The sequence below is a fragment of the Lacerta agilis genome, chromosome 10 (assembly GCF_009819535.1).
Source record: "Lacerta agilis isolate rLacAgi1 chromosome 10, rLacAgi1.pri, whole genome shotgun sequence".
Lineage (NCBI taxonomy): Eukaryota > Metazoa > Chordata > Lepidosauria > Squamata > Lacertidae > Lacerta > Lacerta agilis.
This window is the reverse complement of record NC_046321.1, coordinates 36,072,759-36,097,070: the sequence shown is the minus strand read 5'-3', so window position 1 is coordinate 36,097,070 and position 24,312 is coordinate 36,072,759. Positions and strand designations below refer to the sequence as shown.

Below are 24,312 nucleotides of genomic sequence, written 5' to 3'. Positions count from 1 at the left end.
AAGCGAGTCCATTTTTGTTGTCCCCCCACAAATCAAATTTAATGCAAACGACCCAAAACACTATGGGCCGATTTCTCTGTAATTTGGCATGTTTCTTATCCAAGGTCATTCCTCTATTGTATTCTGTTCTCAAAGAGGAGAATCTATGAATGAATCTTTCTTTAACCCAGGGTCAGGGGCGTAGCAAGGTAAATTGGTACTTGGGGGCCAAAATTCTTTTGTCACACCCCCCCAGGCATGGGAAGGTCAGGTGGTACCCAGTGCAGAAAATTTCTTGTAAACCCCCCCATTGATCCCCCGCAAAAATGGTTTTATGTTATTTCATATTTTCTTACAAAGGAATAATAACAAGTAATAATAAAAAACCTTTTATTTATATCCCGCCCTCCCCGGCCAAAGTCAGGCTCAGGATGGCTAACATCAGATACATAACATTGGTATAAAATCAAACAATAATTAAATTACCTCCTAAAAACATCTCAAAATCAAATTAAAGTCTAATTAGATGGTTTTCCACAGGGTTAGGGTTGGAAACAACAGTAAGTGTTCTCTGAACTGAAATTTCAGCCTTCATGACATAGGAAAACAGCCAAGTGAACAGCTATTTTGGTGGAGGAGGGTCAAGATATTAACTGATATGCATGAAATTTCATATATAGCTATATAATCCCTAGTATAGTAAGATAAGACCTTCGGAGCAGGCATTTTCAAAAAAAAAAATTGTTCCTTGATAATTTGTCATCCCCTCCATTATGGAACCCGGGGCGACCCCCCCCCTGCCCCCTTGCTACGCCCCTGCCCAGGGTTACCATATTTCAAATAGTAAGAACTCAACAGAAAAGTTGTTGAGCTTTTTTGGCAAAATTGTGGAGCATGGGCTGCCATATGGTCAGAGTTTCCCAGACATTTTACCGATTTCCATCAGTATTCTGGGTGTGTCCGGGAAATTCCCGACGTACAGCAACCCCATTTAACCACCCCAAAAAGCCAAACGCTGCAGCTTCTGAAATTTGGTAGGAGTCATGCACACACACCCTTCAAAGATATTAACAAGTATGTCGATTTCTCTCAATTCTACTAATCATTTAAAAAGAATTTTTGAAAATACTTTTGGGGAAAGAATCACATCCACTTAAAATTTGGCAGTTCCAGAACACTATAGGTCCTCTACCCAGAAGGGATTACTGTGTTTCAAAATGCCACCTAATTCTGTCAAAAGGGTGTCTGTGTGTGTTCTGTTTTTACATTTCCCCGTAACCAGTGAATGGGGAAGACACAAATTTTTATTAATCGCATTTAGGATTTGGACGTGAACCAAATCATACCGCTTCCAAAGTGCTTTGGACCAAAAGCAGGCTGTGTTCTGAAGCACTGAACCAAATCTTGTGGTTGGTGCACAACCCCAATGTATTTTTCAAGGCGATGAATTCTGGGACTGAATAATCAGGAGGTTCCTCTTAACTGAGAGCTACTAACCTTGTTGATGCGCTTGATGTGCATGGTAAATCCAGATCAAGAAAAGCTCGACATCAAGACCCTTCTTTTGCTCAAACGTTTTCTTTTTAAAATCTGTAACAAATAATAACTTTACTGACTTGTTTCCCTCTTCTGAACAGTGCTAGTGCAGAGTATGTGCTTTATCCCAGAATTGGCCCTTGGAAGCAATAGAAGTAGCTAGATTTGTTCTCTTAGCCTTTCTGTGGAAGACTCAATAAAAATCTGATTCTTTATCCTTCCTGTTGGAACATATGCAAATGCCTGCATTAAGTTTATTAGAAAATAATTAGGTGATTGGATTTGTTGCTGAAAAAGCACTAATATATATTTTTTAATCTGCTTTGACACTTTAATGGAATTTATTTATTTGGCCTTTAGATGGCTGATATGGTTTTCCTTCCTTACTAGTTGTTTGCCTATTTTTTATTATTATTAAAATGGGTGCTCTTTATCCTCCCACTATTTTTAAAAACACAGCTGTACTTCAGTGATTACAATCTCTTGTTATCTCTTTCTTGCATGCAGCAAAAGTAAACCACCCATTACTCACTTTTTATGATGTTTCTCCGATGTCAATGTTCAAAAGACAGTTGTCACGATAGCTGTATAGATGAAAGGGTTCTACCCACCTAAGTCCTACTCAGAATAGGTCTACTGAAATTACCGGTAATGGGGCTAAGTTAATTGGGCAGATGGTCTTCTGGGTGGTGGCACCTGCCCTGTGGAATGCCCTTCTATCAAACAACTATTTGACTTTTAGAAGACATCTGAAGGCAGCTCTGTTAGAGCAGAATTGACATCTGGGGAGAATTTCCGAAATGTGGCACCTTTGCAAGTCAATTGCAAAATTGCATGGTGTTTGTTTGTTTGTCCGTTTTTTGGTGTTTCTGTAACAAGAAAAGCTCAACTTTGGGAGTTTCCTAAAAAAAAAAGTTCAACAGTTTCAGTGGTTTCCTCAAACAAACAAAAAGTTCAACTTTGGGGTCTTCCTAAAAAAAAAAAAGCTCAAAACTTTTGGGGTGTTCTGGTTTTTACTTTTTGAAATGTTTGATGTTTTATTGTGTTTTTAATATTTTGTTGGGAGCTGCCCAGAATGGCTGGGGCAACTCAGTCAGATGGGCGGCATATAAATAATAAAATTGTTGCTGTTGTTGTTAGTCATGTCCAATGATTTCAATGGATCTACTGTGAGTAGGGCTTGCATTGTATGCAACCCATAGTCTGGACCAGGGGGGTCAAACTTTTTTATACCAAGTGGGCCACAAGAGTACTTCAACATGAAATCCATGGGCCACACACTGCCTTGTCATGGTGTGTGTGGATTAGACACCCCCAGCCCTCGCGCAGCCTATCCAAAGCCAGCTAAGTGAGGCGCTGGGCTTTCAGAAGGAGGTGCAGAGTTCTGGTAGGTTCCAAGAACCCTCCATCCTCCTTCCAAAAGCTGGAAAAGCACTGACAAGGCACTTGGAAAGAAACAGGAGGACTCTGGGACCCTGTCAGAGCCCTCACGCCTTTCTCCCAAAGCCCAGCACCTCCTTACTTGTCTTTGGGAAGACAGTGTGAGGGCTGTAGGCATGAGGTGTAAAATGTTGTCGATGGCCACCAAAAAGGCATAGAGGGCCACATACACGTTAGACCGCCATCGTCTGAACTGTTTGCATACTGCAGGTGTTTGTTGCTACCGATCAGCATGATACACAGTCCTCACTTATTCTGGGTCAGGGAAATAAGTCTTGCTTGTGTGTTTGTGGCAAGCATCCAGCAGGTAGCAGTAAAAGAGGTAACTGCCCAATGATCAAGTTGCAGAAGACACAAACATACCTTGGAAACGGGAAACATATTTCAGCAGAAAGGTCATGCCCTCTTCTGGGCAACTTTCTGAGGGAAAGCACATGCCACTGGTGGGTGGGCCAGAGGCAAAGGTGAGCAAAGCAAGAGATGGAATTTTTACTTCTGTGCAGCAGGCTAGCTTCTACACACATTAATTGCCTTTTCCTTTTAATTGTTAGAAGAGAGAGAAAAAACACATGTTTTCCATTAATAAACATATGGGTCCTCTTCTGTTGGTAGTCCTGAAAGGATAAATGTTAAAAGACATTCAGTTCCCTGTGCAAGACAGATGAATTGTCATAATATTCAACAAGGAAAATGAAAGCTATGAGGAGGAGGAATGTCTAACATGCAGGCTGTTTGGCATTTGTGCTCTTTGGTCACTTAAAACTGATACAAGCCACACATTCTGCCTTTCAGCTTCTTTAATTGGGCCTACTTTACTACAGTATTACACTTCATTCACCATGGCACAATAGCTTACAAACAAAGAGGCGCTTGTAGTCTCCAAAGAATCCTTTTTTTTCACAAGTTCAAGAAAACCTCTCATTTTGCCAAAAGAGACAGAAAACTGCCCCTGTGCTCAGGCCTGGACAGAAGCCCAAAATGTCACATACGTCTGGAAAAAATGAATCTGTACTCTGAGTTTCTATTCTTTTTCCATGGAATTTACCAGAAGGGGCTGGAGGTCAAGAGTGCCATACTTGTTTATAGAGTCGGTCCTGTATTATGCCCAAGTTGTTGAAGATGAATGAAAAAGAATTTAAAATGACCCTTACAGAGGAGGAGGAGGAGGAGGAGGAGGGAAGTAATAGCAATTTAGAAACTATTAGCTGAATCAATACCTGCCAACATTTTGTGGTGCCTAGATTGACAATAATATAGCCTATCTTTTTGTTTGTAAGTATTTGACATTTTGGACCAGTTACCATTAAAACTCCATTCCGCCTAAGCTATTTTCTATTCAAGCATTTTAGATAAACAGAAAGGAACATAAGAAGCTGTCTATCTAGCTCAGTATTGCATACCTTCCAAGTGTCCAGATTTTCCAGGGACAGTCCCAGAATTATGAAAGCTGTCCTGGATTCTGATTTGATCCCAGAATGTCCCTATTTACCCCACCAGTGCTGCTGCCGCTGCCAATGGCTTCTGTCCCTGGGAAATTGGGACACTTGGAGGGCATGCCAGACTTGACCAGAGAAGAAGTGGGTACAAAGTGGATGGCCTCTTATCAAAGGGACTCCAAATGATGGAGCTAACACTGGCCACTGTCTGGAATCTGAGGAATCACTAGGTTGCTTGTGCAACCTGATGCCTAAGGCATCTCTTCCATGTGGAATCTCTTGGAAAGTCCTTCAAGTGACACCATTAAACACAGTTAGGAGCAAAATAAAATTAGCCAAGTTCCATTTGTGTGTGGCAATGATGCAGGGGACTTTTGGACCCAGGCCAGAGCAAACATTCTGTTTATAAAAAAATTATAAGAACATATTAGTACATGGCTGTGTGTGTGTGTGTGTGTGCATGCACCCATGCACACGCGCGCACACGCATTTCAGTTCCTTTATAATTTATTCTGATCCTTAGAAGAATTTCAACCATTAGTTTGTAAATAATTGATGGTAGAAGTAGACAGAGAGTTCCAACTTCTTAAGCTATAGTAGAACTTGAACTAATGAACCTGCTTGCCCCAGTAAAACAAGATAATTTCCCCAGGTTTCCAAAACGTCCTGTAAAAATGGCTTTTGATAGCTCATATGGAAACACTCCATGTTAACATGTCAGCTAGAATTACATCTGCGTCACTGGGTTGGATTTTTGTCTAATGTAAACTGATGTAGCAGTAGCATAGAGCTATGAAGTTCTGCAGCAGCTGAGAGTCAGAGTTATAGGTGAAAATATTAGTGTTCATATTAATTGCGGGGACTTTTTGGTTTCTATCACTCTGGAAAAGGTGGCATGGAAAACTGGCCTGTCAGCCTCCCATCTAATTTTCAGAAGCTTATTCGCTTGTAAAATTGGAGTGACAGGCTTGTAGGCTATGTGATGCTGTGAACTATTATGGTGTATTCATACCTGCTTTCCCCAGAAGATCATGTCCAGGAGCAGCTGGGGCATTTTGTGTCACATTTCTGATGGGCAGAGCCACTGATGGGAAGAGCAACCCAAATCCCCCTTGTCTTGCAAGCGTTCTATCATAGCTAACCCAACCTGTCACTGCCCATGTGGGGACATTCATGGAGGACCAGGGCGGGCGCGCTCCCGAGGGGCACAGAGGGTGCCCTCCCAGGCACGGGGTAGCCACACACGAACCCACCGATCCCGCTTCCTTCCTCTGCCCTTCCCGCTCGCCTGCCTCCTTCCTGTCCTCTCCCCTACCTGCCTCCTCCAGCCGGGAGCACGGGGCAACGGCGCACCGCCCGCTCATGACTCCCACGCCTACTGCCAACTGTCAGGGGGAGGGGGGAGCTGCTGCACTGATGGCTCATGGTAGGCATGGGAGTCTGAGTCACGGGTGGGCGGAGCACCAAATGTCACCCCCGCTCAGGAATGACACCCAGAGCGGTGCACCCCTGGACCCACCTTCCTCCACCAGCAGCCAGCACAATGACTCTGAACAGAGTTTGAGGGGGCTGATGCAGCTGGGAATCTATTGAACCCAAGCTCGCCTCACTGCCATCAGGGCTGATCACTGAACCAGCTCCAGGCTGCTGTCCTTCTGCCTTGGCTGCTGTGTTCAGAAGGGCTGCAGTTGTGGTTCTGCCCCTCTGGAAAGTGCGACTGGATTGCAGCATCACTGTGGTTACAGGAAACCATATTCCTCACTCGACACAGCATGACTTGTGATGCACCATGTAACATCTAAAAAGATGTCGCCCAGATGTTGTACTGCCTTCTTCCTCGGGAATGAATTCACGGGCTGCGATGTGCGCTATGGAGTGAATCTGTTTTGGGTGGTTGTTGTTTTTGCGAGCCATGGAGTGAATCTGTTGAAGATGAAGTCTGATCTCCTGGGTTCATGCAATCTTCCCTTCTGAAGCAATTTGCTCCAAGCTAGGAATCAGGGCAGCCCAGCTTCGTGCAGTGCTGCAAGGCATGGCATAGAAGCATCCAGTGTTCTGCACCCACTGACGATTTCACCAGTCAGAAACAATGCCCACCAGTAGAGGTTTTTTCTTTCTCCTTACCAGGTGCAATGGGCATCACCTCTGTTTGCTGTGAGGCACTGGCAAAAGCCAGGTCTCCCTCTCCTTAACTAGTGATTGGTGGTGGTAGCTAGTAGCTCATTCACACTCCCACATGTGCTGCAGCTGAGTGCACAATTCTTATCACAACATACGTATCTTCACTGGAGCCACTCTCGTTTTCAAATTTCAGAGGGAGAATGTTGTAAAAAAAACCAGCATCACTAGATCTGGCAAATGTTAAAACCCCATCATCTTCCTTATACTTAGCTTAAGCCTTTGCTAATAGAGTTTATCAAGTTTGGGCAAGTATCTAAGAAATTGAGTTCCCCAGGTGTAACTGTCGAATTTTCTCCCTACAGGCTTCTTTTTTTCCTCCAACATGGGCACACATAAGAAACTAATTCAGTGCCAGCTGAACAGCTGGCCATCTGGCACAGCCCCTATGGTGAGCATTATAGTAATCTAGCCAGAAGCACAATGGCTCCAGGGTCAAAATCCTAAGGCTGCTAGCTGTTTCACTAGAATATAGCCCCTCTAAGTCACAAGGTCTCATTTGTCACCAATGTTTCATGATTGTCTGGATTCAACTACAATTGAGTCACATGTACCCAGTCCTTAAAGGCATCGATTCCAAACATCTGGCAAAGTGCAGTACAAACAAGAAATACATACATTGACTGTTGCAAAAGGTTTGACTAATAGCAAATGTGCTGGTATTAGGAAACAGCTTTGGGACCATTAGGAAGAGGATTTCGTTAAAGATCTAGAGACCTTTCAAAGCTCATTAAGAATATAACAGTAATAATACCATGAATTCCACAGACGATGGAAGGAATCAATTAGGGATGTGATATTGTGTTAGCACGCTGTGCAATTAAGCATCATCAGTGCATATAATATTGCTGCTGGTGGAAAAGGGATGCCATATTTAAAAGACTGCTGATCTTCCCCAGGAAGCCTCTCCTTAAGGAGTGAATGAAAGTAAAGCACTCATTAAACCTCAGTGCATAAAATTCATTGTTTAGAACAATAAAGCATATGTATATAATTTCAGATTCAACCAATATAAAAAAGGACAGGGGTATACATCTATTTTTAAGAGGACACATAAGATACACATTACATTTTATAAACTTGGTCAATTAACTTTCAGTCAGATTACAAATACACATCAAAATATACATAATCTCAATCCATGACCGAGCCAGCAAAGGAATATATCTATCCGATAAGAAGGAGCCTGAAGTTTCTGAGTTCCTAGGACTTAAATATATTTAATAATTATTTTTTTAACATGGCTTCTTTTAAAAATACAAGTGAATAAAATTACTAGCGATACAGGGGAAACTATTATGTAATTCTCAAACCCTTATTCCAAATAGCTGAAATAAAATACAAACGTAGCTTTTTGATTTAACAATTAAATAGTGTGTAGTCTGGAGAGTCTCACCATATTCAAAAGAGAAAGGAACATAGCATGGCACATTTTTATTAAATATGGATCTAGAATGAGTTTGCATTGAAATAAGTACCATTAAGTTATTCAAGTAAAATCTCTTGTAACATAGCATACTGAAATTTGCCCTATGCAGCTAGCTGCTTTCTGTTTCCACAGAAGCTATCCATGAATTCACTATATGCTCTTTCACAAGCTCCAGAATGGATAAAATGAAGTTCGCTTAATTGATCCATTAACTTTTTTTTTTTTAAAAAAACAACATTTTTATTCTTTTGGAGGAATACACAGTCGCACCTTGGATCCCGAATGCCCTGGAACTCAGATGTTTTGGCTCCCGAACTCCACAAACCCGGAAGTGATTGTTCTGGTTTGCGAACATTCTTTTGAAACCCGAACATCCAACGGGGTTTCTGCAGCTCCTGATTGGCTGCAGGAGCTTCCTGCAACCAATCAGAAGCCACAATTTGGTTTTCGAACATTTTGGAAGTCAAAAGGACTTCCAGAACAGACTCTGTTCAACTTCCAAGGCACGACTGTATTGGCCCCTTGCTGCAAAACACCCCCCCCCCCAAAGAGCATTACATGCACTACGCAAAGAGAAAATGTTGGATCTGGAGATAAGTTACTAAGGAAAAAACATAGGCAGTGTCGCTGATTTGCACACTGTTGCACAGGAAGATGGTATTTGCTCAACACAGACTTTGCACAAGCACACATCTCGAGACATTGTGCAACAGAAGCACACCACTGGATTTTCCCATGGAAGGATCTTGTGCTGTTGTTAGGAATAGCCCTTCTGTTTGTGGAAGGACATCACTTGATCCAACCCAAAGGTTGTTTAAAAAGTTTTTTTCTGAATAATAATGGTGGATCCTACCCTTAGTGATCAACAATCCAAAAGAACTCATACGCCCAAAAGAAAGCCCCCTTGGGGTTCCGCCCACACAAAAACTGGTACTGATTCATATCCTCAGTCTACTGCTAACTATGCCTTGAGAAGACAGAGGAAATTCACCCATCCAGATTCTGAATATAACTGAATTATTAAATGGCATTGGGGTGATTAATCTGCATTAAGTGATCTTGAGTGTGTGCCAAGCCAGCTTCCCACTTCTCTTTATTTCTTTTAAAACATGTTTGCCCCTTCTCCATGCTGTTGTGAATGATCCCTTCACCAAACACTTGGGAGCTGCAACATCACACACACACAGTGATTGGCACTGTCGAATCTAAAACAGAGCTCTGTGACTCATGAAAGCTAGACAGTCATGCCCTACTTCCCATGAAGAACAGCTAACTCATTACTAAAAAATATAAAAAATCAGATAACGTGGCCACTCTGAACTATTTGCCTTGTTGCCCAGAGTCCTGGCTGTGACTGGGCTGGATCCCAATTCTGGCACAAAGACACCAATTTTACCTTTCTGGTGGAGTCATGCTCTTAAACTCAATAGTAGCCACTTTCACAATTCCAGAATTCAAAATCTGGCCACGAACCATTTTAATATCACAATAAAAGGGAAATGAGCTATGTCCACAACCAAATTTAGGTACCAAATAAACAAACTGGATCCAAAGATTGGTCTTCCTCGGATGGAGATATCCATCCCATTACAGTTTTCAAGACTTGGTTGCCAAATAGTAATGCTAAGTAGTGAAGTAGTCTCCAGATATTTCATCTTTGTCACATTCAACTGAGATGGCCCAAACCACTCAATCAAACGTCTTAAGCATAAAATGCCAAGGAAATACTACTCACTGTCAAAATGATTATTCAGCTTTAGTTTTGATGGGATGGTATTCCACTTTGTGCTAATGGAGGTTATTTACATTCAAAGCGAGAACAATGATTGTTATGCAAGCATGGTAAGGCCAGTAGGATTATACTTGGAATTTTTAGTTGGCTCTGTAAATGCCTCTTGTCCTTAAATTTGTCTCGTTCTGGTTTTTTTTGGGGGGGGGAAGGGAAGGGAAAGAGAATGTGGCATTGTTATAAACCCTGCAGTATAAAAGAATCTTTGCACAAGATGTACTGCAGTTTCCAACAAGTATGCAATGTTACCTTTAAAGCCATTTTAATCAAGCAACAAATGGATTCTTTGTTCCCTTCTGAAGAAAAAAAAAAGTTTAAAAAGCAGGTTTCGGATATTGCATACACAACTGTGTTCCAGAACACTTACTGGAATGTGAAATGTTGTACATGTTTATGATGTGCATAGTGATTTACTGAGGCATGTTACTATTGACTGAGGCTCTAGTTTCTACCTTGTCAGGGCCTGCACTAGAGCTACATTCAAGCAGATCTTCCTATATCTTCAGGTTGCACAGAGACTTTCATGATTTTTCGACTCTAAAGATGGACAGTCACAATTGTAGGCTCTGATCTAGCTATGGGCTATAGTCACAGATAGAAGCTGGTGGTCCTGGGCATCATCAAGCCAGCTCAACAGATCAGCTCTGTCATTTGGACTGCAGCATGCATCCCAAATATGCCTCATAGAATTGTAGATTGGAAGGGACCTCAAGGGTCTTCTAGTCCAATGCCCTGCAATACAGGAATCCTGCTCAAAGCCATCCATCCCTGGGTAGGATCAAACCACCAACCTTCTGATTAACAGCCAGACACACTGATCTCATCCTAATTACTTCAAATAGCTTTGGCGGTACGTATGCTGTCATTTAGCTTCATTACCAGCCAAAAAATAACAGGACAGAGATTTTCGGAATGCCAGATTTGTGTTATTTTTAAATCAATCCTAAATACATTCTATAGCTTTTCATATATTATTTCTAAGAGTCTGTGACATATATGAAAAATAAATAAATATGTGAAAATATTTTAAATAAAGTATCCCTTAAGCATGGGTAACTTAATCACTGCGTTGTAAATGAGCATTTTAACAATAGTTAAACTTTTAGTTTAACAATAGTTAAGATTATAGTTTAAGGTTACTATTGGATTAGTAGCTTGGAATGTAGAGCAACCCAGCTGTTTCACAGAATACAATATCCTGTGAATATCTCTTCCGGAAATAATAATAACTTAAGTAAATTCTATATGGGCTCCGGTTAACTTTTAGTGCCCTCTTTTAAATTTATGAATAGCAGGTTATTTTCCATCTTGGATTTGTTGTCCACTGCTTTGTTACAAATAATATCAAGAGGTTGACAACTATTAAGAAAGTTTTCTCTTTTTTTATTTGAGCTGAACTAATATAATAATTGATGGAGAAGGTTAAGTGATGAAAAGTGTATTACTTTTAAAATTCATTTGCAAATATGAAATGGCATACAGTAAAAGCTAAACTAAACCTTGGTATCTTCGAGATGACATTTTTATTTTTTTTTGCAAATGTCAAGAACAAAATTGCATGTTTATATGCATTTTAAATAGACTTCATGGCATTTTTTTTATTTATTCCTGAAGCTGACTTTTTCTCTCTCTCCATTTTCTCACTGGAACATTAATAGGAGTCTCCCCGACATCAGGCAATCAATGTTCCATTCTATTCCATTTGCCCCATTTTCATGATCCAGTGTTTACTTCTCCTTGATGGATATTAACAGCTTTGCCAAAGTGTATGTTTGTTTTCTGTGACATGGAATAAAGTTTCACTTACAGCTCGACAGATATCCAATCTTATTTAATATGAACCCAGTTCCACCGATGAAAGAAAGCTAGCACATTAGTCCACTGCATAACCTCACTTGCAAGTCTTATGTACAGTGCTGAAGATTTATATTCTCATTAATTTCTGCGTTTTTCTCCCATTCAGAGTCTCCTTTTGTACACAAAATGCAAATTTCCTGATGACTTTTGGAGTTGGATCACATAAATCCAGAATTATTTGTTCATGCATTCGCGAAATTCCACTGCAAATTTGAAGATGCAAAGAAACAAATCTGTCTGAATATAAAAATACAGTCCATTTCAGTGCAGACTCTTCTGTGATGTTTAATTCAACGTTGGTTTCACAGTAGCACGCTCTTTGTCCACAGCTCTATATTCTCAAAATGGAGTCACGGGCAACAACAACAGATGCAGACTCAGTCTGTCACTCCAGAAGGAATACAAATATGCTTAAAGCTGCTTCATTTATGAAGCAAACATGGAACTGTTAGCTGCCTAGTAGAGAAGAGAGGGGGGAAAGAAAAACGCAATAGCTTTTGGGAGATGTTTTCTTGAAATTTGTTTAATTTCACAAATTAGCAAAAGGCACCTTCAAATCACAAAACCAAGCAAATTCCTACTTGTGAAGCAGTTTCAGCATACATGCATTATGTCTGTAGCAGAAAGGACTTGCCCTCTCAGGGAAGGAAGTGATAGCATCACGAGGTATCAGGGAAGAAGGAAGAGAAGAAGAGATAGGAAAGAGTGGAAAGAAATGTTGGGCAAAGTGTGAAAATTTATGAAAGGAATGGACACAGAAGAGGGTTGGAGGATAGGACCGTGGGATGAGAATATGGGCAACAATGAAAACATAGAATATTATCCCACGTTGTGTTAACTGTAGGGGTGTTTGTTCATATATTACATTCAACATGTGTATGTGTGCCATGCAGACATACGAGTTGAACTGCGCATTTGTAAAAACAAAACAAAACAAAAATTTCCTTCCAGTAGCACCTTAGAGACCAACTAAGTTTGTTCTTGGTATGAGCTTTCGTGTGCATGCACACTTCATGAGCAGTGCTTTTTTTCCTTAAAAAATGTTTAGGGGGTACTTTCATTTTCCTACTCATATTGAAATACTGCCCCTCATCGAGGCCAAACTTAGATTCACAAAATGTTTAGGGGTATGCGTCCCCCTGCTTCCCCCCAGAAAAAAACACTGTCAGTGAGTATACGGTCTCTGTAGCTCTGTACACAATAGTGTACTCTTTCACATCATTAACACATGTATGTGTGTAAAGACAGTTTGTACCTGTGTTCAGTGTAAAGTGGGAACAAGTCATGTGTGAGTGTATGCATGTATGTATGTATGTATGTATGTATGAGAGAGGGTGGAGAAGAGGGGAAATGTTATGGTGTTTGCCAGCAAAAACCTTGGCCACAAACCTCATTTTACGTACATTCTAAATCTTTAACTTAAGCTCAGTTCACATCTGAAACATATTGGCCAACTTAGCTTAGTCTTGTCAAAAAAGTCAACCCCTGGAAGCAATTGACAATCAAGTTATACCAGTCAAGGAGGTGTATTCAGGAAAGTAGCAGTGGAGGGAAGTTTAAGCCTCCCCAGCTGTGATATTGGTGAATACCATCCCCTCCCTGCCCTGGATTAGGTGCAAATTGTAAAGCTGCTATGGGTCGAGGGCTGGATTCCCCCCCCCCATATATGACTGCAATACAAAATGAATGCTATGATGGAAACTGGAAACCCAGTGGAGGCCCTAATCAACCCACAATATGGATAGGCCATAGAATGCCATATTTCAAAGTGGTCGTTTGTACCACAGCAACTACTTTGCAGGTAAGTATCATTTAAAACTTTGGAATGCTAATGCAGACTTTCACAGGAATACATGAAATTGCTGTATTCTGAGTCAGGACCATTGGTCCAGCTAGCTCAGTATTGTCAACACCAGGCACCCCCAAACTGCGGCCCTCCAGATGTTTTGGCCTACAGCTCCCATGATCCCTAGCTAACAGGACCAGTGGCCAGGGATGATGGGAATTGTAGTCCAAAACATCTGGAGGGCCGAAGTTTGGGGATGCCTGGTCAACACTGACTGGTGGTGACTATCCAGTATCTCAGGCAGGGAATATTCCCAATCATATATGTAGATGCTGGGTATTGAACTTGCAACCATCTGCATGCAAAGCAGATGGGAGTTCCTGGGAGTGCCAGTACTAGATGAAGTTCTAGCCCCAGGAGGGCACAAGTTGTTTTTTTTAGATACTAGAGCTCAGAGTCTCACTGAATAGCCTACCATCTCTGGAATACCTTTCTAAAGGGAAGCAAAGGGGCTTACTTTCAAAGGCTGTGACTCTACTGTTGCTGAAGCAGTACTTTTTAAAATTAACAGCCTGTTAACTTCAAGTTTTATAAAATAATCCTTAGGGAATAGTTACTACACATTTCAACAGGCTAATCATTAGAAAAAGCTGGTGGGCAATTCAAAATGGTCTTTTCCAGAACTTACCAAGACATGAAACAGTAACAGTGTATATATATAAAAAAGCAACAGCTACACCTGTAGAAGTATTTTCTCTTTTTGCTGCAGCATACTGAAAGGTAAACAAAAACCAAAGTGCATTTTTTTATCATATGAGCAGCAGAGAGGATCAATTTTAACACAATTTTAAATATTCCTGCTCAAGATTAAAGAGCATCCATTTGTAGAGAAGGGTCATAGGTGGGTTTCAGACTTATTGTAAAGCATAATGGAATGAAAGTTATGATTTTCTATTCTTAAGACTCCTCTGAGATTCCTGTGGGTAAAACGCACTTATTCAATGGGCCTTATTTCTGAGAAGACATACAAAGAACTATGTTGGAAGCTGGTGAAAGAAATGCAGTAAACCTGAAGTCTGCATGGGAAGAAAGCTTTATTCTGACTTTTCAGCCATTTGTTTTACGTTCTGACAGCACAACCTTTTTGCATATCTACTCAGAAAATAAGTCACCCTATGTTACCCCCGAGCAAGTTAGCTTCGGAATGGATGCTTAATGGAACATAGTATATGAGACATGTCCCAAAGTTTTCCCTCAGATATATTTCATGTTCAGGCCTCACCTTCTTCCCATCCCTGAAGTGGCACTGCACAGAATCAAGTCCCCTAGATTACCAGCTGCTAAACAGGAGGACCCACCCTACATAGTGCCAGTCACTTCTCCTCTGTGAGTGGCTTCCCTCACATGCACGAAACCACCTGCAAAGGGGTAGCTTCCCATGGAGTCAGATTATTTAGCTTGCCAGCAGGAGGATTTGATCCTACCTGGTGCTATTTGCAAAGGAACAGCACACCTCAGGACTGAACCGACATGCTCTAGTCAGCATCTCCACCTACCCCCCACCAGCTCCTGTTTGTTAAAGTATGGTTTTAAAACTCCTTATGTCCCTTCCACTCCATCCCCCAGAGCGGCACAAGGCAGATTGGTCTGATCCAGGAGCCATGGATATTAAAAACAAATACCTTATTTCGTTATCCTCATGGCAGATGTTTGATTCTGTATTCTGGTCACTTTCTGAAAAGTGTTTGCGGGTTGTTTTCTATGGAAAAACAGTGGTATATAAGTATTTTTACGTGTCAGAAAATGCATAAAGTAAGCCAGAGTTCTATTTGGCATATCTCACCTTCCAGCACAGAGCTCCCAAAATAAAGCCAATGAGAAGAGTCACCAGCCCTGTTAGTGCTATGCTGATTCCATGCATGCTGGCGCTGTTGAGGAAACCCAGCTCTGCGTCTGCAATGGAAAACATTTCCAATTAGCTTAGGCAGATTTCTTTCTTTCTAATATCCAGGGTAACATTGTTCATAAAAGGTAGTTAGGTATCGCCTCTGCAGACCATACATCGCAAGTTATACCTTGAGAGGGATTTGTTTGTCATTAGGAAGCATTTGGCTCCCTGAAATTCACAGCTTTATTTGCACTCCCTCCGGAAAGGCAAACATTCTGGCAACTGTATACCGGTAATCACAATTTTACCATCTGCGGAGCAACATTTACCAAGCTATTTTCTTCCCCTCTCTTTGCAGCAAAAGATCTCCTCTACCCATTCACCTCCCAAGGCCGCTTAGCAGAACAGAACAGAACAGACTTTTCAGCAGGAAGATACTAGGAGTGAATTTCATATACTGTATTGAATTATGGTGCTGGAGGAGACTCTTGAGAGTCCCATGGACTGCAAGAAGATCAAACTTATCCATTCTTAAAGAAATCAGCCCTGAGTGCTCACTAGAAGGACAGATCCTGAAGTTGACGTTCCAGTACTTTGGCCACCTCATGAGAAGAGAAGACTCCCCAGAAAGACCCTGATGTTGGGAAAGATGGAGGGCACAAGGAGAAGGGGACGACAGAGGATGAGATGGTTGGACAGTGTACTCGAAGATACTAAAATGAGTTTGGCCAAACTGCGAGAGGCAGTGAAGGATAGGCGTGCCTGGCGTGCTCTGGTCCATGGGGTCACGAAGAGTCAGACATGACTGAATGACTGAACAACAACAACAAATGGGCTCACAAGGGACTAAGCAGTATAAATTTAAATACTCTACCACCCCGGAAGTATTTTCCCCCACTTCTCTGGAGTAATAACAGCAGTGCTTGGAAATGAGCAATGCTGTTGACCACTAAACGATGCTGACCACATTTTTCCAATTTATAGGTTATGCTTTTAATTAGCAGCCTAGAAGTAGCTCTGTTATATGCAACAGAGCAGAGGGGTGGGGGTGGACAAAAAATGAATGAAATAATAATAACAACTAAACCAATGAAAAATGAATATCGGTCCCTATTGTTTGCAAGCAGCCTTTGCTTGTTAAAAAAAAACCCCTTTCATACCAAATGGAAACAATTCATTTTTTTAAAAAAAATGCACCCACCTCTCCCCCCCTTTTCTTCCTAATGTCTCGACAAATGAAACTGATGTGTAAAAATGTTACATGGAAAAAAAATACGAGAGAGACCTTGCATATACCTTTGTAAATCAAGCAAATCCTTAATAAAAATACTTTAAAAAATTAATGCAGCTTTGTGTAAATATATTTGATTGCGTAACCTACAAGGCATGTTTATACGTGTTTCTCACACACTTTTGTGCTGTTTTACAGTTCAGAAGGATGCTAGTGGCATATGTGGGTGGTGCTGTGTTATGTGACACATAACCGGACAGGCTGATACCATAAGTGAGTGATATCATTTGGCCCAGATTACTTAAGTCTGTGGTTTTATCCCTCTGACCTATATCAAGATTGCTTCCAAGCCTCCATTTTGTGATCATGACAGCCACAATATGGCACGTTCCCACAATCTTGACTGGGCTGCAAATCCACTGGCTGTCTTTTAAACTACAGGGGAGGGGAGGAGAGCTACTTACTGTTTAAAACCAGGGGTGGGGAACCTGGTGCCCTCCAGACTTCACTTCCCATAATCCCTTGCAACTGGCTATTCTAGATGGAGCTGATGGGAGTTGGAGCCCGACGACATATGAAAGTTCCCTATTGGGGCAATCGTAGTCTTGGGTGGAGGGGAGGTTGTAGTCTCTTTGCCTGCCCCTCCAAATGCTGGGGTATCCCGTTAAAGGGATCTGAGAGGAGTTGCCTGTGGGGGTCACCCTATTTGATATAAGTATTAGAAACCCCTGCACAGATTGACCGATACCATCACTTTCAGAAGGCAAGCTGGAATAATTTGATTGTCCCATGCCCAAGCCAAACCTCTTTTGTCTGTATTCAATAAAGTTGTGGCCTGTTTTGATTCAAACCAGTCTCAGTTGCCTTTTAATTCCTTGTGGGGTGGGGGACTGGGGGGCACGACGCCTGGGCCTGCAACATCTAGAGGTTCCCCATCCTTGTTCTAATTCAGGGTTTCCCAAACTTGGGTATCCAGCTGTTTTTGGACTACAGTCCCCATCATCCCTGGTCACTGGTCCGGCTAGTTAAGGATGATGGGAGTTGTACTCCAAAAAATATCTGGAGACCCAAAATATATGATTTCTCAAAATATTTGGGAAACGCTGATCTAAAGCAAGCCTGTCTATTCCTGTCACAGTGCAGGTGGGAAAAAAAACTATTGTTGCACGTTTTAGTTCCGATGGTTTTTCCTGCAGACAAGCAGCTAAAAACTCAACTCTCAACAAAATCAAATTAAGCCCATTAGGGGAGGGGATAAGCAGCAGCTAAGAAGTGCCAGTGTGGTGTGCTGCCAGATATACTCGCCATTCCGATTCCTTCCTGTAGACTTTCTATTCATTAGGAACCACTTCTTCTGCCGATGAGATTTTATTTTCCCACTTCAAGTCTACCACAAAAATCCTGCCCACTCCAGTTCAAACCACATCTCAAGCCTCAGTGCAAACAGGGACTGACAATTTACAGTTCACAAAGCTGTCTTGGATTCTAAACCTTGTTTCTAATCAAATCTCTAGCCAACATTGTTTGAACTTTGCTTAGACCCTGCAGGTGTGCCAACTCTAAAAGGAAATGTTAGTCAAGCAGAACAGATACTTCATGCTTGCACAATGGGAAGGTGGTTATTTTACACCATGCACGCTAACCATAGTAGATAAAAGGTGAAGCTCTTAAAAATAAAAATAAAAATAAACTTAGTAGGAACTTAGGAAGCTGCCCTTTTCAGACTCATGTCCCTGCCAGGGGCTTCTAGGTCAGTGTTGTTTGTGAAGACTGACAGTGGTTTTCCAGATGACTTGGGGGGGAAAGGCAGGATATTCCATATCCATCTGCCCTGTAACTCCAATCAAGCTGGGCCAACCTGCTTCAGCCTGGATCTGGTCCCAAATTAGTTCAGTGATGGGACTAATGTTTAATTGGAATTTTTTTTAAAAAAAGCAAAAAGCAAAACCTTAATTAAGTACCCAGCCAGGATGGGGGTGATGATAGGAGATTTTGCATCTTTCAAAGTAGGTGCAATCTGTCAAAACACCAGAGTAATTTCCCTCCTTGCTCTGCCAAGTGATTGAAGTGCTTTCAAGCTTGTCTGTTGCAGATTTGCATGGAGCAGGGGTGGCTAAGCTGTCTCCACCTGCCCTCTGAGATGCTGATAGACTGAAACTCCAATCAGCTTCAGCCAGAATGACCATTGGCCAGGGGTGATGGATAGTGCAACTACATTGGGGTAAGAAGTGGCACCGGTTTGCCACCCCTCACATAGAGGGAGTCAGAGGATGAAGAAGATTCTTTTCTTTTCTTTGATGGGGTTGAAAGGTAAAGAATTCTATAGCTGCTGGCTTCAGACCTTTTGTTCAGGGTGTTTTACAAGGTGAACCTCTGCAGTCAGTGGTAGGCAACAATGGAGCAAGCAATGGAGCTTACTCCCAGAAAAGCATGAAGAAGATTATGGTCCTGTTACTCTATCTACAGCTGCCCTATGCATATAACGGATCGGCATTCCTGCATTTTTGGATTCTATTTGGATGCATGGACTCTCCATAGGGAGTGATCAATGATCCTGTATTACTTTATTTTATGTTTTCTTACAAAGAATTTTATTTGTCATTTTGCTGCCCATTTATCTAAGTTTGGAGCACTCTGCAATGGACTTGGGCTTCCACTCTCCTGAATATGTTGGTATCATCTGCAAATCTGGCTTCCTCACTGCTTATCCCAGAATCTGGATAATATGTGAATCAATTAAATAGCAATAGTCCCAATACAAATACTTGGGAAACCTCACTGCTTAGTCTTCTTCACTGTGAACATTGTTTGCTTGCTCCTACTTTCTGTTTCCACTTGCACAACCAGTTACCAGTCCACAAAAGGGTATGTCCTCTTATTCCATGCTGTGTTTACTCTGGTGAAAGCATTTGGTTAAAAGCTGGATTGGTCCCATCTAAATTCTTGTTGACACTCTCAATGTACCCTAAAAGACTAATGAGGCATGCCTTCCTTTTGCAGAAGCCATAGGGATACTACCTTAGAAAGCTTTGTTATTCTATATAACAAGGGTTAAAAAATGCTTTCCCTGCTCTTACCAGGAACAGAAGTCAATGGACATTTTGCTTCCTTGATCTACCTTGAATTCTTTAAAACAAAAACAAAAACCTGGCATTGTATTGCTTACCATCCAGTCCTTGGAAAGCTAATTGATTAATGGCAAGTTGCATTTTGTTTTTGAGTGCGTTAAGCAATCTCTGGTGTAAGTCATCTAGATTTCATGATATATATTTTTTCATTTTAAACCTGTCAATAAGCACTCAAGCTCATCTGGTCATCCCCTATATGCCTCAGCTTTACAGATGCATTCCCCCCCCCCAAATGAAGTTCAGTTCTGATTCTGTCCAACAGTTTTTTTAAGTGTCAGTGGCTGCAATGAATTTGTTTGGCTTTTCTTGTAGTAATCCTTTTACATTTTTGCTTTCTGGCAGCCTGAGTGCTAGCTTCTTGCTTGTGATTTTCCCTTAAAAAAATACACCTCCATCAATCTCATCACCCCATTTTAATGGTTGTGCTGCTGCTGCTGCTGCTGCTGCTGCTGTTGTTGTTTTCCTTCCCCCAAACACTGCTGCTGAAGCTGTAAACTGAAGTAGTAGACTAGTTCTGAGAAGAGAGGTAGGAGAAAGAGGGACTGCTGACCTGTCTCCTCCCCTAGAAATACACAAGGGGAGACAGTTAAGAAGTCCCTCCTCTGCCCTCTCCATGCCAGTCTTCTGCTTCAGCCTCCACTGCTGCATTTTGTCACACACACACACACGGGTAGGGCACAAACTTGAACACATGTATAGCTTGGGTTTTAGTCAGCAAAAGAGCTGTGGCTCTTAATATTTCTATTGTAACATCATCAAGCTTCAAGAATGCAGCAACTCCCATCTGGTGCCAGACAAGGTTGGAAAACTGAGTTGGAAAACTGACACAATGAACCACATACTAATCCTGCTGCCAGCTTCGTCACCCATGGATTTGCTCCAGATTAATTAAGACAAGATTTTAATCTATGTTACTTCAATGCTTTTCACACCTGCACATTTGGTCATATAATTAAAAATAATTGGGCAGAGGAACAAATATGCAGAGCCGATCCAGTCTGCTTAAAATTGCAAATCTATTCATTCTTAGGGAACTTACTGACTGAATGGCATGGGTTTTTTTTTTGTACTGCTTTTAAGTGTTTGATTAATTGGGGGCATCAGAGTCTGAAAACATAGAGCCACAGAGTTCAGAAGGGTGGTTTCTGAAAGGACACGTGTGCCAAGGTTCAGCCAAATGGCAGAGGATGGTGCTTTGTTTCAGCAGAGAGTTGAGCTCTCCGTGAAATGCAGTCACAGGTACAGAGTCCAATAGGAGAATAATGCAAATAAATACAAAATGAAGAATGTGAAGCTGGGTAGCTCCACATATTGCATTAAAAAAGATCCAAAAACAGCTTCTCTGCCTTTCTCTCCATACAAAAACCTTGCTGGAGAAGGCACCACAACACATCACCTCACTCTCTGAGGCACCTGTGAGAAATGACTATTAGTCACTGTATGGGATAATCATTGCGGAAGAATTATTGTAATCTCGAGGAGATAATGATCTGATATGGTCCACCCTTCCATCTCTGGTCTCTTCCTAATTCTCCTATCTGTATTTTATTTCTTTCAATATCCCTTCTGAAAAGGCCTTGGGTGTGTTGATGACACTGGTCAGCAAAGCCTTTGATGTATAGCCTGGGATTTTTGTCTTTTGATGTAGAGTAGCTCTGGTTGAGCCAATAGGACACAGGTCTATAAAATATATGGCTTTGGAGCAATGGAGCATGCCAAGCAGAAACTCAGCACAGTCTATTGGCCATAAAGCTGTGACCAAGACTATCTGGGAGGACACCTTGCCACTACTTCCGGGCTTCTCAGTGGCAGATCGAGGTGCTGCTTGGTAATGTATATTTTGCTTGCTGTATAGAATAAAATCTGTAATCTTCTTACCCAATTGCTTCTGAATCTAATCATTAAAAGAACCATCTTGCATTTAGCAAAACAGCCACAATACCTCCACAGATGGAGACAGCAGTGCTTCTGAATATGAAGTTGCTGTGATGCACAGGTGAGGAGAATGCTCTTTTGCTCAAATCCTGCTTGCTGGTTTCCCACAGGCATCTTGTTGCCACGGCATGCTACACTAGATGGATCCATCACGACAAGTTGTGGTGAGGAGTTAGCAGCCACCAGCAGCTCCAGTTTAGCTGATTGCACCCTCTGGGAGCTCATGGCCAGGACTTGTAAACAGGGGTGTTTGTGAAGGTGTTTTGAGGGAAAGGCCCAGAGTGCAGTCTCGTGGTGTGCATGGGACCAAGAGACATGGATGGCAAGGGAGCTGCTGCATTGACCTGCAACATCTGTCTTCCTGCCTGAAAATGTGCACTACCCCACCTGCAGCAAGTGCAAGCTGGTTGCCTTGCTGGAAGAGAAGGTGCAGAAACTTGATGCCCACCTGTATCCACACTTCAAGCTACTGGGCAAGGTGAGGAATTTCTTGATAGAGCAGAGTGGACAGTCCTAGAACAGCGATGCAGGTGGGGTGCCCCCAGGGAGGAGGAAAATTGCCCATTGCAGGAGACAAACCCCTGGAGTTATATCTCCCCCCCCCCACACACACGGATAACCTCTAAGTGCCCTCACACACCTGCCTTTTTGCTGCACATTTTAACAAGGTAAACCCCTGACTTGGATTCTGAAGGATAATCAGCTTGGCTTACCATCACAGTCAGATGGTTAAGCAGAATAGTAGCTTGTCCTTCTTTGGTTGTCCACTATGGACCTATGCTCTGGCTCTTGAGACAAACTTCACATGGCAACATCCAGAATTTTGAGTCATCATGATATTAGATGTTAATGCATATTTCCAGCACCTAACTAGGTTCCTGGAAGCTTGAAATAGGACCTTGTGTAGCCATGTATGGGACTTATCATATACTCCTGAAACCTTCCAGTAATGTAAGAGAGAGGTAGCTCACAAACATACCATACATTTAAAGCTCAAGGCTTCCTCCAAAGAGTCCTAGGAACTGTAGTTTATGTGTTGGGAATCATAGCTCTGTGAGGGGTAAACTACAAGTCCCAGAATTCTCAGGGGAAAGTCATGTGCTTTAAATGTATGGTATGAGCATGGCCAAGGTCTCTTGAACTTGACTGGGAAGCAGATTCCACAGTTGTGGTGTTAATAATACCAGCCAATCATTTGCAATATGGACTCCATCCTGCAACTCCTAATTAGCGCCATTATATAACTTACACCAGCTGTGGGGAACCTTTGTCCCTCTAGATGCTTTTGAGGTAGTACAACTCTCAGCCCCATCAAGCATTGCCAAAGGTCAGGGTTGATGGGAGTTGTAGTTCGGCAATATCTGGATGGACAAACGTTCCCCACACTTGCCTTATAGCAACAAATTAAAAGAAAACCTATGTGTTCTTTCTCACTATGTTGCTGCCTCCACCTTAGAAGTAATGTCAATTCTAAGTGTTATTACTACTTACTAACACTTATAACTGCACAATGTGCTTGCAATAAACTGTATTCCTTTGCAAGCACAAATGCTGGTTTATTTATTTTGTTGATATTCTACCTGTCCTCCAAGGAACTCATACTTCTCTTCCTCCCCATGTTAACCTCACAATAACCCCTGTTAGGCCGATACCAAGTTCACCCAGTGAGTTTCATGGGTTAGTGTGGAAGAAGAAGAAGAAGAAGAAGAAGAAGAAGAAGATCAACACTCTAACCACTATGCCGCATTAGATACTGACAACACACGCCCATTCCCTGCACAATACAGTTGTTTTGCCCTGTATAAATCAAATGCAAATGGGTACAATGGTTTATACTTACGCTCGCTGCTATCGCCACTGCTGTCATTCTTAAGAGAGCTGGCAGCAACAGGATGTAACAAAATTGGCTCTGTGACACTGTTGCCGGCATCTAAGACAAACAGAGTAGATTGGTGGTCTATATTTTGGAAAACTGCAGGTTATTTTGCCTGTATTATAGCATTTATAGCATTTAACCAAGTCAATAGAACCGTTTGCAAATAATATTGACCAATAGCAACAGTGACACCCCCCAAAAAAATCTGTTTTTTTTTAAAAAACTACTCAGCTGTACTTCAGCTCGAGCTCCCTCATAATAACCCCAGAATCTGCAATAGTGCTTGCAACCATTTTAAGAGATACTCACCAGAAGGCCTACTGATATGGATCAGCCCCAGTATATTGGTGGGAGGTGGGGAACAACAGGGGGATTCAACCCTTTGTCCTCTCTGCAGTCCCAATCCAACTTTCCCCAACACCTTTCACCCCATTCACATAGGGAAGAAACCTTCCATTAACATCAAATGATTGTCACATTCAGCTTTGCCCCAAGCTAAGCAGCTGATTGACACTACTAGAAAGATCTATGCCCATATATAGTCAGCTGCAGCTATATATAACTATATGTGCCATATCATACAGAATTAGCACAGTGTTGCTAACAGTGCAGTCCTGAAGTTGGCATGCGGGGCAATCCACAGGTAGTTTAGCTGTCCAACCAAAGCCCTACTGAGCTCATTCCTGCAGGGTGAAAGTGAGTTTAGAGGACACTAAAGTGAATTTAGAATCCCCCTCTGTCAATTTTGCAACTCCCAGCGACAACCTAGATTGATGGGATGGAAAGAAAAGTAATAGGTGGTTTGGGATACAATGGAACCAAAA

The 24,312-nt window shown here is 41.9% G+C and overlaps 1 protein-coding gene across 3 annotated transcripts in view; it reads right to left on the bottom strand.

Moving 5' to 3' along the window:
* Positions 1-9,938: 9,938 nt before the first annotated feature.
* KITLG (KIT ligand) overlaps positions 9,939-24,312 on the bottom strand; it is an 81,657-nt gene continuing 67,283 nt past the window's right edge. For all 3 annotated transcript variants that reach the window (XM_033161802.1, XM_033161801.1, XM_033161800.1), the window contains 5 exons: positions 23,453-23,542; positions 15,274-15,383; positions 15,113-15,189; positions 14,119-14,203; positions 9,939-12,100 (listed from right to left, as the gene is read on the bottom strand). In XM_033161802.1, the coding sequence (XP_033017693.1) occupies positions 14,164-14,203; positions 15,113-15,189; positions 15,274-15,383; positions 23,453-23,542 (317 nt within the window). In that variant the 3' untranslated portion in view covers positions 9,939-12,100; positions 14,119-14,163. The remainder of the gene's footprint in view (positions 12,101-14,118; positions 14,204-15,112; positions 15,190-15,273; positions 15,384-23,452; positions 23,543-24,312) is intronic.